Source organism: Sciurus vulgaris (assembly GCF_902686455.1).
Source record: "Sciurus vulgaris genome assembly, chromosome: 3".
NCBI lineage: Eukaryota > Metazoa > Chordata > Mammalia > Rodentia > Sciuridae > Sciurus > Sciurus vulgaris.
The window spans coordinates 88,179,696-88,192,010 of record NC_136463.1 but is presented as its reverse complement, the minus strand read 5'-3'; the positions used below and the strand labels follow the sequence as shown (position 1 = coordinate 88,192,010).

At 39.7% G+C, this 12,315-nt stretch overlaps 1 protein-coding gene across 12 annotated transcripts in view; it reads left to right on the top strand.

The window, feature by feature from the left end:
* NCKAP5 (NCK associated protein 5) overlaps window positions 1–12,315 on the top strand; it is a 1,127,143-nt gene that overhangs the window by 876,277 nt on the left and 238,551 nt on the right. For all 12 annotated transcript variants that reach the window (XM_079135590.1, XM_079135586.1, XM_079135591.1 and 9 more), the window contains one exon: window positions 4,404–4,472. In XM_079135590.1, coding sequence (XP_078991716.1) covers window positions 4,404–4,472 — 69 coding nt within the window. The remainder of the gene's footprint in view (window positions 1–4,403; window positions 4,473–12,315) is intronic.

The window sequence follows — 12,315 nt, the reverse complement described above, 5'->3', positions numbered from 1 at the left end:
GGTAAGTTAGGAAGAGCTTTCAGTTTAGTTTGGGTGGAAAAGGAGTAGTTTAAGTTTAACCAGTGATTAAAAATTCTGAAGGAATCAACCTGAGAGCAGAAGGCCTAGGTATGTGACAGATGTCTGTCCATGGTGAGAACTGAGGGAACATTGTAGGATCCTGCCTGAGGGATCCTGTGATGAAGTCATAGCTAGAACAGGGATGCAGGCCCAGAAGAACAAGGACAAGGACTAACTCTGAAGAAGAAACAGTGTGTTCAAGTCTTGGGACTAGAGCTATGACTAGGTGGAGACAGTCCTGATTCAGGTGGCAGGATTATCTTCAGATGAACTTTGCCCCAGAACTTTCCCTCAATTTCTTCTTACCTTTCAGGTTCAGTCACTTTACTCAAGTTTCTTGATTAAACTAATAAAAACTGACATAAATCTGAAACTTTTCATGCCTCTGCCAAGGAAAATATTCAAATCACCAAGAAACACAACCACACATAATCCATGCCTTCTCATTATCAAAACCAGAGAACATCCAAATTTCAAATTACTGTAAGTAGAAAAATAAACATCAGATACCCACAGAACTGCTGTAAGCCTGTGTGCTCAGGGATGATGGTAGAAGAAGGAGAGGAAGAAAGGTCACCTAGAATGAGACAATCCAGTACCATGTGATCAACACTGATCATAGGTGCCAGGGTCCCAGCACTGGCTGTAAGGCAGGGCTCAAAAGTGTGAGACCTCAGGCAGAGTCTGAGAATACAGGAAAAGAGAATACAGGACCAACCATAATCATAGTCCATTGAAGAGGCTGAGACAAGGATAGGGAGAAAGGTGGAAGCATCTTATGTTCTTACATGGTATGTTGAAAAAACAGAAAGAATGCAACTAATGGAAAGGAGAGTGATTTACATTATGTGATGATGGAGGGAGTCAAAGGACATTATGTTTACTAGACAGTAAAAAGCAAGATAAAAAATGGGGGGCCAGAAATGAGGACTAGTAAAGAAAATACAAGAGTTAAATGGGAATGGGTAGAAGATGGCAGGAAGCCTCTCTGACTGTGGCTCTCAGTGTAGGGTTTATTTTCAGAACACTGTTAATGTTTTACATATTCAAAACAATAAAATGAAATCAAGAAGAGGGGAAATTAAATTTGGATATTATTGAAAACAAATGAGCCAGACTGAATTTCAAATGAATAACATAACCAAACTAATGGAGGGGGTGGAGAACTAATCTGGTAACTTCTGAACACAGGATTTTTATTATATACCTTCTTGATAAAGAAAAACAAACAGCAAACTCTTCCTGATACTGTATTTCGTAGCATAATAGGTTTGTATGCATGGTGGAATGGGACACACCAGTAAATGCAATGATATTGGGAGCCCTGGTTCTCACCACACAAACAGAAAGATGCAGATATGAAAAGGGGAAGGCAAGGAGGAAGGAAGAATTCCATGGACAGAAGGTGAAAGAGTTCTTCCACTGGAAAGGACTAGAAGCCGTGCTCCTTCAGTGCAATTGCATGGCTCAGATTTTAGCTTCGAATTTTCATTTTCCAATTCAGTAGACATAGGATTCCTTGGAAAAATGGCTGATTTCAGGAACAGTGCAAGGAAAAGACAAGAAGGGTCTAGAACATCTCTGTGGCAAAAAATAAAGTGTTTTTAAAATAATGGCTACCTGTCAAAATGATAGAGTCCAGCTTAAAGGGGCTTACCTGCTAAAAACTGGGGAAATGTGAGCATCAAAATTAATATTGACAATAATGACTTACGACTAAATAATGTAAAAATCTATGTGTACATACTGATAAACAGGAATTATACTTATGTGAGAATACAAATTCCTAAGTATAATTCCTAACTATAATTCCTCTTATCCATAGTTTCATTTTTCACAGTTTCAGCTATCCTCCATTGACTGTATTGGGAAAATATTAAATAGCAAATTCCATAAATAAATAATTCTTAACTTTTTAAACCATTCAAAGTTATGTGATGAAGTCTCATACCATCCTGCCTCAGTAGCAAAAACCTCCCTTTGTCTAACATATCCCTGCCATGTGCACTACCTGCCCATTTGTCACTTGGTAGCTGTTGTGGTTGTCAGATCAACAATGGCAGTATCACAGTAGTTGGGATGAAGTAGCCCTTACATGACTTTCACGAGGATCCCAATGTGCAAGAGTAGGTGATGCTAGTATTTTGTTACAGTGTGTTGTTATAGTTGTTCTATTTTATTATTACTGATTGTTATTAGTTTCTTACTGTGCCTACTTTATAAATTAAACTTTAGTGTAGACATACACACATAGGAAAAACATAGTATATAACAATCCACCATTTAATTATGGGAATGTACTGTGAGAAATGCATCATTAGGTAATTTTACTGTTGTGCAGAGTATGCTTACATGAACAAAGCTATGATGTCACTAGGTGATATAACTTATAGGACCACTGTCATAAAGGTGACCCATCACTGACCAAAATATCATTATGCAGAACATGGCTGTATATAGGGTTCAGCACTAACCTTGGTTTTAGGGACCTTTTGGAGGTCTTGAAATATATACCCCACAATAAGGGGGACTACTGGAGTTATAAATCACCATTTGAAGCTGAAGTAATCATTGACCCAGTTAAGAAGTGCTTATTGATGGCTGCTCAAATAGGTGAAAATTTGGTGAGCAATAGGATATTTTTAAAACCTCAAAATATTTCCATCAAAATTGCTTATTAGTTACAAAAGGGAAAATAGTGATTTTATGGCGATTTGGCAAACTCCATCTTAAGCATGTGATGAAAGTTAACATGTCCACTAATGGAACATGTGGCTATCATGGGACTGATATGATGCATGGGGAAGGACCCAGAGTCATATATGTGCTATTCCTGCCACATGTGCATGAGTAAGTTTCAGACAAGCCAAAATTAAGGGACTTTATACACAATAATTGACCTCTACTAGAAAGGAAAGGAGGAGGACAGAAGAAAAGAAATCAGCATTATAAACATAGGAATTGCTTCAAATTAAAAGATAATGAATGAGGATGACATTAGAATACAAAACATGATTATAGATAGCATTATAGACTAGAAAAAAGTGGCCATAAAGGATATGTCAGAACAAGTGATGAAACTGGAATATGAACTGTATATCAGATTCGTGTACTCTATTAATGTTGCATTTCCTTAAATCAACACCTTGAATGTGGTTGTGCAAGAGAATGTCTCTAGTTATTACAAAGTACCCTGAAAGTGTTCAGGGATAAAGGTTGTCATGTCTGCAACCTATTTTCAGGGTATGGGGAAGAAGCAAAAGGGAAAGAGAATGATACAGCAGATGTGACAAAAGGTTAATGATTAGTGAATCTGAGGAAATGTGTGTGGGAGTTCTTTTTACTGTTCTTGCAAATCATAGGTTTAGAATTATCTCTAAATAAAAAATAAAAGAAAATGGATGGATACAGAGAAGTTATGAAAGAAAAAGGTTAATCTGTGCACATCTAAAAGCACATTATGCTCTCTACACACTGACTTAGAGCACCACCACCAAATCCAAAGGAGGTCTATAGCAAAGAGGTGAATAAAGCCCAGTTTTCTTGGGAGGGGAGTGGGTGTTCATTGTCACAGCCCTGGGCAGGGGTGACTTGCACAGTTCAGGATGCAGACAGGACCACCATGGCCACAGTGGAACCAGGTCCCCAAACGTGGAGAGCGGCTCTCGTGCCACCATTTCATGCTCCTACTAAGAACTAATATGCTTTTCCAGAGCACGTCTCCCCTCCTTGCTGGTCCCTGTAGCCCTGCAGTCACCACACTCAGCATTCACATACCCACGAGGCCCTGAGGAGCAGGAAAGCAATAATTAGAAGAAGAATGGAAAGAGAGAGGCATTTCACATTGTCTTTGGATGCTCGAATGTCACTGGAATAACAGTGAAAATAACATGTTTAGTTTGCATTTTGGAATTTGAGTTTCATTCATGACTTTACCTGAGATCCTTTTCTGTGGCCTCAACAAATATTAGGCTGTGAGATTGTGACAGGTCTTAATGAAGGGGATTAAGGCATTTCTTACATTTACATTTTTGTGGAATGAGATAAACATTGTAATCTTTCTATGGAACACTCTCACATCAAACCATGATTTGATTTTCTACCTGTTCAGAATATCAAGTTTTGCATTTCTTAAAATTATAATGTATTTTTGTGAGTGAGTTGATAAGGCAGAAGTCATCCCTGAGAAATTTATAATAGTACTTAGAGCAAACTTGTCAAAGGTACTTCTGAAAGATTATTTTGGATCCTGAAGAGATATATTTAGTAAGTGTATTGAATAAGTTGTCACATAACACAGCATTTCATTGATTCATTTGCGTTATTTTTGTACCTGACTGCAGGCAGAGAATTCAGCCTTGGCTTTGGAAAATGAAAATCAAAGAGAACAGTATGAGCGATGCCTTGATGAGGTAAGTTGAATGGAGATGTACATCATAAGAGGCTGGGCTGGTCAGAGCCTCATAATCAGGTCTTAGTGTGTGCAAATCACCAACTTCCACAGATCCTTAGCATTTTCTGTTCCAAAGGGAAGTTAGTAAACCTATGAGAAGGAAGATCGGCAGAGTGGGTGTGTGTATGTCCATCTCTTTTCCTCTCTCTCTCCTCCCTTCTCCTTCCTCCCTCCTTAAATCCACATACAGGCATCTGTAAATTCCTTCTGGTTATTATTTAATATTATTAGGGCACAGGTGGAGTGTGCTTTCCTGTGGGACCAATTCCTTCAGTCCAATAAGTGGGATCCCTGCCTATGAATGAGAAAAACGACATTGAAGCACGTTGCATCTGCCATTGGATGCCATCTCTGAAAAAAGAGAATCCTTGATAGAGTGGGTGGGACAATGTTCACAGTTGGCAGCCAGAGGAAAAAATATCAGTAGATTGAGTACAAGCCAAAAAGAGAAAGGGAAGCGAGGAAGAAAATTTGAGGGGAATGGAAGAAGACAGGGCCATACGCACGAGTAAACTCAGTAAGTATTATTTGATGATAATGAAGATATGAAGACAGAGACTTGGGTGTTTGAGTTTCTGGCAGGTGACGGGGAGGTCTGGAGTGTGCCTCTCCCTGCCTGCCCTCACCTTCCATCTCACCACCAGTCATCACACTGGAGATACCCCTGTGCCTTCTTCCTGGAAGGGGGACTTTTCCCCTCACTGGAAATTTCTCCTCTGAGACTTGCTAGTGATTGCAGTCATTACATAAAAGAGAGGGCTTCTTTAAGCATCTGCCCAACACCCTAAACTCATGAGTGCTCTGGGAGATTCCTTGAACAAATTTTCAAAAAGCTACACTTAATTATGTTTCTATTACTTTGCCAGTGGGAATTACCAAAATATTGTCAGTCTTGTTCTCCCTACTACCAATTAGGAAATACATTTCCACAAAGTTCTTCTTGCTATTTCTTACCCTTTTCTGTCTCCCTCTCATAAGACATGCTGTTCCAGAGGTAGATGTGTTGGACTATAGAGCATGCCATCTCCCATCCCATCTACAACACCACTGTATCACCATGTACTATTTTAGGCCCTTCAAACTGAAGTAGTCTGTCTCTGTACTCAGAGTACAGGTCACACTTAGGGTTTTCCTGCAGCACTGGTTCTTGGCACATAATTTCTGGATGGGCAACATCAACCTCCCAGGGACCTCGTTAGGAATGCCATCTCAGAGGCCCCACCGAGACTCACAGAATCAGACTCAGGTTGAGCCCCTTCATCTGTGTGTCACCAGGTTCTGTGGTGCACACTGCACTGGGATCCCTGCCTGAGCACAGTCTGCTTTGTATTTTTTTCTTATATGTGGTTGGAGGACTCCCAAGATGTCTCCAGAAAAATGTTTAATATTCAACATTTTCATTGCTTAATATTTGCAGCCAAATACATTGGTTACTGAAGCAAAATGGTGTTTGTAATTTTCTGCCCTGTCAGGAGCAGAATAATCTTTGCAATGTCTAAAGTTAAAAGAATCATGAAAAGTTGGTTGACATAAAAGAAAGCTTAAAGGCTCAGGGTCTAGCGAGGCCAGTTCAGCAGCCCTCACCCCTGGTCCCCAGCCTCTTGGTCCAATCAAAGTTTAGGGCAAGAAAGATCAAATAGATCTATGGGTGTTTAAAGGAATAAATAATGCCCTTGGGTCATATGCATTGATCAGCAAAGTTTCACTTTAACCTCCTGCACAGAAATTTCCAATGAGACTATCTGCACTCAAAAGTTAAATTTATGTGACTCACATCACAGAAACTTCTGATGCATCACAATTCTTTCCCAGGTCACCCCTCTCCATCTATCAAAAAGCTCATAGTGTTTCTTTTTGGAAACCCTGGTCTACTTATGTGTGTTCCCCATATCTTCTTTCTGTAGGTTCTGGCAGAATGTGTCGGGAGAAACATAAGTTTTCACCCACTAAACCATTTCATAGAGTTTCTACTGCAGGCAGAATTTTCAGAGGAAAAGTCCCTCTGTTCTTAATTGCAAAAATTAACAGTTGCTGAAGAGGTGATTTACAACAAAGAACTACCTCTGAGCAATGCAAATGTTTTGTATTCACAAAAACTGGCCCCTGATTACACATGCCAGTTGTTTTGTAACTAATTGCATGAGGTAGACAATCCATTTCCGTGCATTGTAAGAGAATGCTCTCAAAGGGGTAGTTCGATATAGTAATAATGCCAACTGGAAATTCTCTTCAAGACTTTTTATACTAATTAGACAAACTAACAAGGTAAGGCTCATGTAAGTTATTTCTTTGCTGGTAAGTTTCATAAAACATACTCAGGTGAATAACATGTAAATTTAAATGTTCCTCAATCCTATCTGCATTTGATTGTTATTTTCTGGGAAACAGAGAATATATTGAGGATTTGGGGAAAAACACTGAGAGTCTGAAATTCCTTCTGTATTTTCTACTAAAAGAGGGTATTTACTCAAAAGTAAACAGACCCACATGCATAGATACACATACCTCTACACACTCCCTGGTTGGATGGGCATGCACACACACACACACACATTCCCCATAACCTCTACTGCTACCCATCTCCTTGTTTCCTTGATGGGCAGTCAGGAGGTAGAATCAAGGATTCATTTTATTTTTCCTTGGGATTTTGGAGGCTTCAGTATTTGAATCTAGTTTCTTAGTCTGCCTGTTTGACAGGCAGTTTACCAGCTTTCAGAACAACTATTCCCATTTACAGAGGTGTAATGGCATATATAAAATAAGTAAAATTACACCTGTTAAAATCACTGAATTGCATTTAGATGAATTTACTTGTGACCTACCAACCTTTACTGGATGTTGGCCTCATGCAAGCCCTGGGAGCTCATGGTGCTACCAGACTAGTAGCAGAAGTGGAAAGATTCATAATCACAGAGAAAGGGGCCTAGAGAAACTCAGAGGAAACAAGCTTCCAAGGCAACTTCAGAAACAGATGGCACAGCCACCAGAGGATGGGAGGAGCAGCAGGTGGGTGGGTAGTGAATTGGAGAGGGCATCTTCAGCAGAGGGGCTGAATGGAGCACACAAGATTGAGTTTCAGATATGAAAAGGCAGGCGGCACTCACCTTTGTATATGTTGGCTATGCCTAAGAAGCTTCAGAGGTGCCACTGGTGAAGTTGCACCCAGAGATTCTGATAAAATTCTTTTCTGGGATAGAGCCTTGAAATTTGAAATACTGACCCATGCAGAAGTTTTAGCTTATTTCTGAGTTAATAATGCAAAGCTCTGAACAAAACTAAACACTATCACCAGTGTGGTGTTGCATTCATATAGCCCCAGCAACTCAGGAGGCTGAGACAGGAGGATCACAAGTTTTAGGCCAGCCTCAACAACTTGGTGAGACCCTGTCTCAAAATTAAACAAAAAAAGAAAAAAAGAAAAAAAATGTGGCTTAGTGGTAAAGTGCCCCTGGGTTAAATACCTAGTGCCAACAATAAACAAACTCTATTCCAATGTTTCTCAAAGTTTGTTCCTAGGACCTTCTGCATCAGAAAGATGTGTGGTGACTGAGGAATAATTCATATTCTCAGACCTGGGCCAGTCCTTTACAATCGGTATGCTATGTCAGAAGAGGAAATTGGCAGTTTTCACAAATGTTCCAGGTGGTGGAGCTTCTGCCCATGAATTTGGAGCAGCTGCCCCCCACCCCACTCACCCCTACTTCAGACCCTCAGAGCTGGGCCACAATCCTTAGATTCAGTGAGGATGCTGAGGTCAGGTTCTTCTCCAACTTTAGTACTTCAGAGTGCAAGAAAAGGCAAAAAAAAAAAAAAAAAAAAAAAAAAAAGAGAGAGACTATTGAATGTTATTCTGTAATAGAAAAAAAAAAAAAAAAAGAAAAATGCCAGAAAGTCTTTTAGGCCAACACTAAATAAAGACAGAAGGACATTGTTAAGAATAGCTCTCTGCTGTCTCTCTGATCCGTGTGTGAGGACTGAATTGTGGAATCATTACATTGTTGTGCATATCCCACATCTGGGTCCTACATAGTCTTTAAAACCAGCCTTTCAGTGGATACAGTCTTGTAGATGGACAATGATCCTGCTCATGGCTTTCATGCACTTCCAGTGCCCACTTCCTGACTAGGCCATGAAATGCACAGATGATCTTCTTGTGTGCCCCACACAACAGCCACCTCAAACCAGCACCCATGTTCTATTGACCGTTATGTTTTCCAGGACCCAGCAAGATTCTTGGTCTATTTTAACTGCTTACTGCATATTTGTTAAATGATTAAATGAATGAATGGAGACGAGCAGCAGGAAATTAATTTTCAAATTGCTTTCCCCAAAATCCCACATACATATTTAGACTAATTTCTTCAGTTATCTCATCCATGATGAACAGTCATTTATTATGCAGCAATCCAAAAGATAATCCAAAGGATCAATCAGATGAGAAAAATAGTAGACCCACTTAAAAGACTGATTTGAATTAAAAGAGACCATGTAGACTTTGGTTTAGGAAAACTCAACATCAGCATTGTCATAGCTCCCTCATCCTGTGCCATATGGGGCACGCAGTTACCTCTTCTAGTTTCTTACTCACTTTTATCTTATGGGTTTGTTTGGTAAATTAACAGCATGGATGCTTGGTCACTTGTATTTATACATGTGCATTATACACACAGATCATTCACTTACAAATAATAAAATCTCTTATTCTGAAAAATTTATTAACTGCTTACCTGAAAAGATGTCAAACTCTCTGAAATTCAACCCCCCTGGTTCATGTTCAATATTTATGGAGTGACAACCTCACATCAGGCCCATCTTAGGTGGCTTCTCAGATGATGGCTGTCTTCACCAGCAGTTTTCACAACAGTTCCTCTGTTTTATGATTGCTCCCCTACCCCCCTACGTGTTAGTGCCCCATCAACACAGGCAGTCTTTGAACCCAAGTCTTTTTTGTGATTCTGGCTGGATAGCCTTCCTGCTTTTCTCCAGCTACCTCGGTCTAGTAAACAGAAAATTCCTCCAAAGGAAAATTTCAACAACACTTGCTTTTTCAACCAGTTTTTTAAGTTACCTTGCTGAAATGACAGTTGCTTTGCATGATGGAATAACACACCCAAGTATGAAAGAAAGACAGCCAGGCAGGCTGAGCCTGAGCCTTTTGAGATCCTGACTCTCCTGCAGTGATCCACCTGAAGTTCCCTCTCCTCCCTCCACTGGAGCCCTAGGTTGTCTTCTCAATGCTCTGAGAATTGGCTTGGGGCTGAAGAAACTCTACTGTGACTTCTCATTCAGCCTCAGGGACTGTTGGGCTTCAAATAATAGATAACTCAGCAGCCCCAACTCCTCTGCCCTCTTCCAGGAGTCAGGAACTTAGGTCCCAGGAGGAAGAAGAGCTACTATGTCTTGTGGGTTGGAAAATGAGCTGGGTATCAGAGGAGCTAGTTCATCTGACAGAATTCTTACTGAGAAGGAAGAGGGATGTACTTGGGTGTTCTCCTGGGCTTCTCTATCTCGCCTGCAGCCCTTTTCCATCTCCTAAGAGCAAAGAGAGGAGGTCTCCACCGAGAGCTTGAGGAGGTTGCAACAAAAGCCAGGGGCTTAAGGACTGCCAGTTTTGTTCCACGTGTCCCTCTGGCCCAGCCCAGCTGCTATTTTTCCTTTCTTTGGAGAGAAAGCTGGCAGGTGACACTGGAAGTTATTTGTTCTCATTAGCGGGCCTGCTGGTGTGTGATTATTTGGAACCCAAGTGCTTAGGGCGTAATGCTAGAGCATTCTGGGCAGAGGCTCATTCCGGGCATCATCTTGTGAGCCAGTTAGAGGTTATGGTCACAAACTCCAAATGACTGTTCTGTTGATGCATTTGAAAAGCTTAACTTAAAAGCAGAAGCAAAACCTAGGAAACTATCTTGATAGACAGTACAGAGAAAAGCTTAGTATGACCTGCCCGCTTTTCTGCAAAGAACCTGTGAGTCCTTCTGGGTAATAGAACCCCATGTCAGTAGGTAAAGAAATAATGTATTAGTGTATCTTAGTTCAATTTTCAGGCAGAGCAAACAATTGTCCAAAGTACACACCAGAAGGAACTGTGTCAGATAGTCTGTAAGCCTAGAGGGCAACTACTTGGATTGCAAAGATATAACACATTTTCTCCTGTGGGCTGTTACAGTTAGGATATTACTCTATGTCTCCCATTAAATCATGGATAGAGCTATTTTATGTGACCACTGTTACACAGAATGGTTTAAGTGAGACCAGTTCGGAGGAAGAAAAGAAAATATTGATATTCGGCAATTTTATGAGAATGTAAGTCAAATCCAAAGTTTGACATCCAAAAAAAAAAAAAAAAAAAAACCTAAATTATTTATGGTGTGAATTAACTTGGGTACATTGTTCCTGATTCAACCTGCATGAATAGTTCTATCCTGTTTTATTTTATTTGCTAACAATAAAATAGATATGTTGTTTGACTTTAAATTATGAATTGGAATGAATGTTTAAAAGCCAAAACATTTTCACAGTGATACTGTTGTCAGTTTGTGTGGGCTGAAAATTGTCACTGTTGTGGTCACACATTTGCTCTTGTACATGGTAATTCTTGAGTATGCTTTTTGAACTTGAGCTTCATTTGAATATAACTTAGAATACCTTTTCTCCAAACCATTGCATTTGAATATAACTTAGAATACCTTTTCTCCAAAACCATTGCAGTGAAGACCTTTCTTGTTTTACTTAATGTCAACACAATAAATTTGGAAGGGTTTCCGATGGGCAAAAACAAAACAACAACAACAACAAAAAACCCTCTGGGGCACACAGTTTACTAATAAATTATGGAAAATGGGATCCTCGTCATTTGCTGCTTGTGGGATGAATGCCTCCTAACCAAACACTGATGACAGCCTGTGTTTTAATTCTCTCTGAGACTTACTGGTAGCCAACTGTCATGAAGGATGTGCTATTTTGTCAATATTGAGTCAAAAAACAATTAAGCTCCATGAAAACATTCTTTCTATAATCTGTTCTGCTACACTAGACAGGGAAACAAGCACAAATAGTTTAGCATCACCAAAAATAAATTTGTCACCAAGAGAAAAAAAAAGAAGGCAAGTGTGCTGCATAGTCCTGGGTTGATGTGAGGATCACCATGGTGATCACATATCTGTCATGCTGTGTTAAAATTGTGTGGTTATGATGGGCGTGGTGGTATACACGTGGGACTCAGGAGACTGAGGTAGGAGAATGGCAAGTTCAAGGCCAGCCTAGGCAACTCAGCAAGACATCATCTCAAAATAAAAACTAAAAATGTCCAGAGATAGAGCACTCCTGGGTTCAATTTCTAGTACTCAAATTTTAAAAATCATGACTTTAATTTCCTTTTTCCAGTTACCAGATACCACTATGTCCTAGTTATCTAGCTTTGCAAGAAGATATTTAGACTATTTCTTTTTAATAAATGAAGAAACTATGACAAAAAGTGCCTTATATATGATATTTAAATATTCTGATTTGTTTATTATTAATTCAATCAGCTTAAGTTGTCATGCTAAATGCTTACAGTTTACCAAAGAAAAATGCTACCTGATTAGTCTGTCCACCTGTTTACCAGCAGTGGCCATGTGGGTACATAGGTTCATGGTTAATGTGAAGTTTAGTAGATGATTGTTTTCATGTGTCTTGAAATCTGCAGGTAGAAAAGAAATCTTAGTACACACACACACACACACAGACACACACACACACACACATAAATGGTGAATGGATATGTGGATAAAATTTCAGATTTTTGGTGTTTTTTAGTTTTGTTT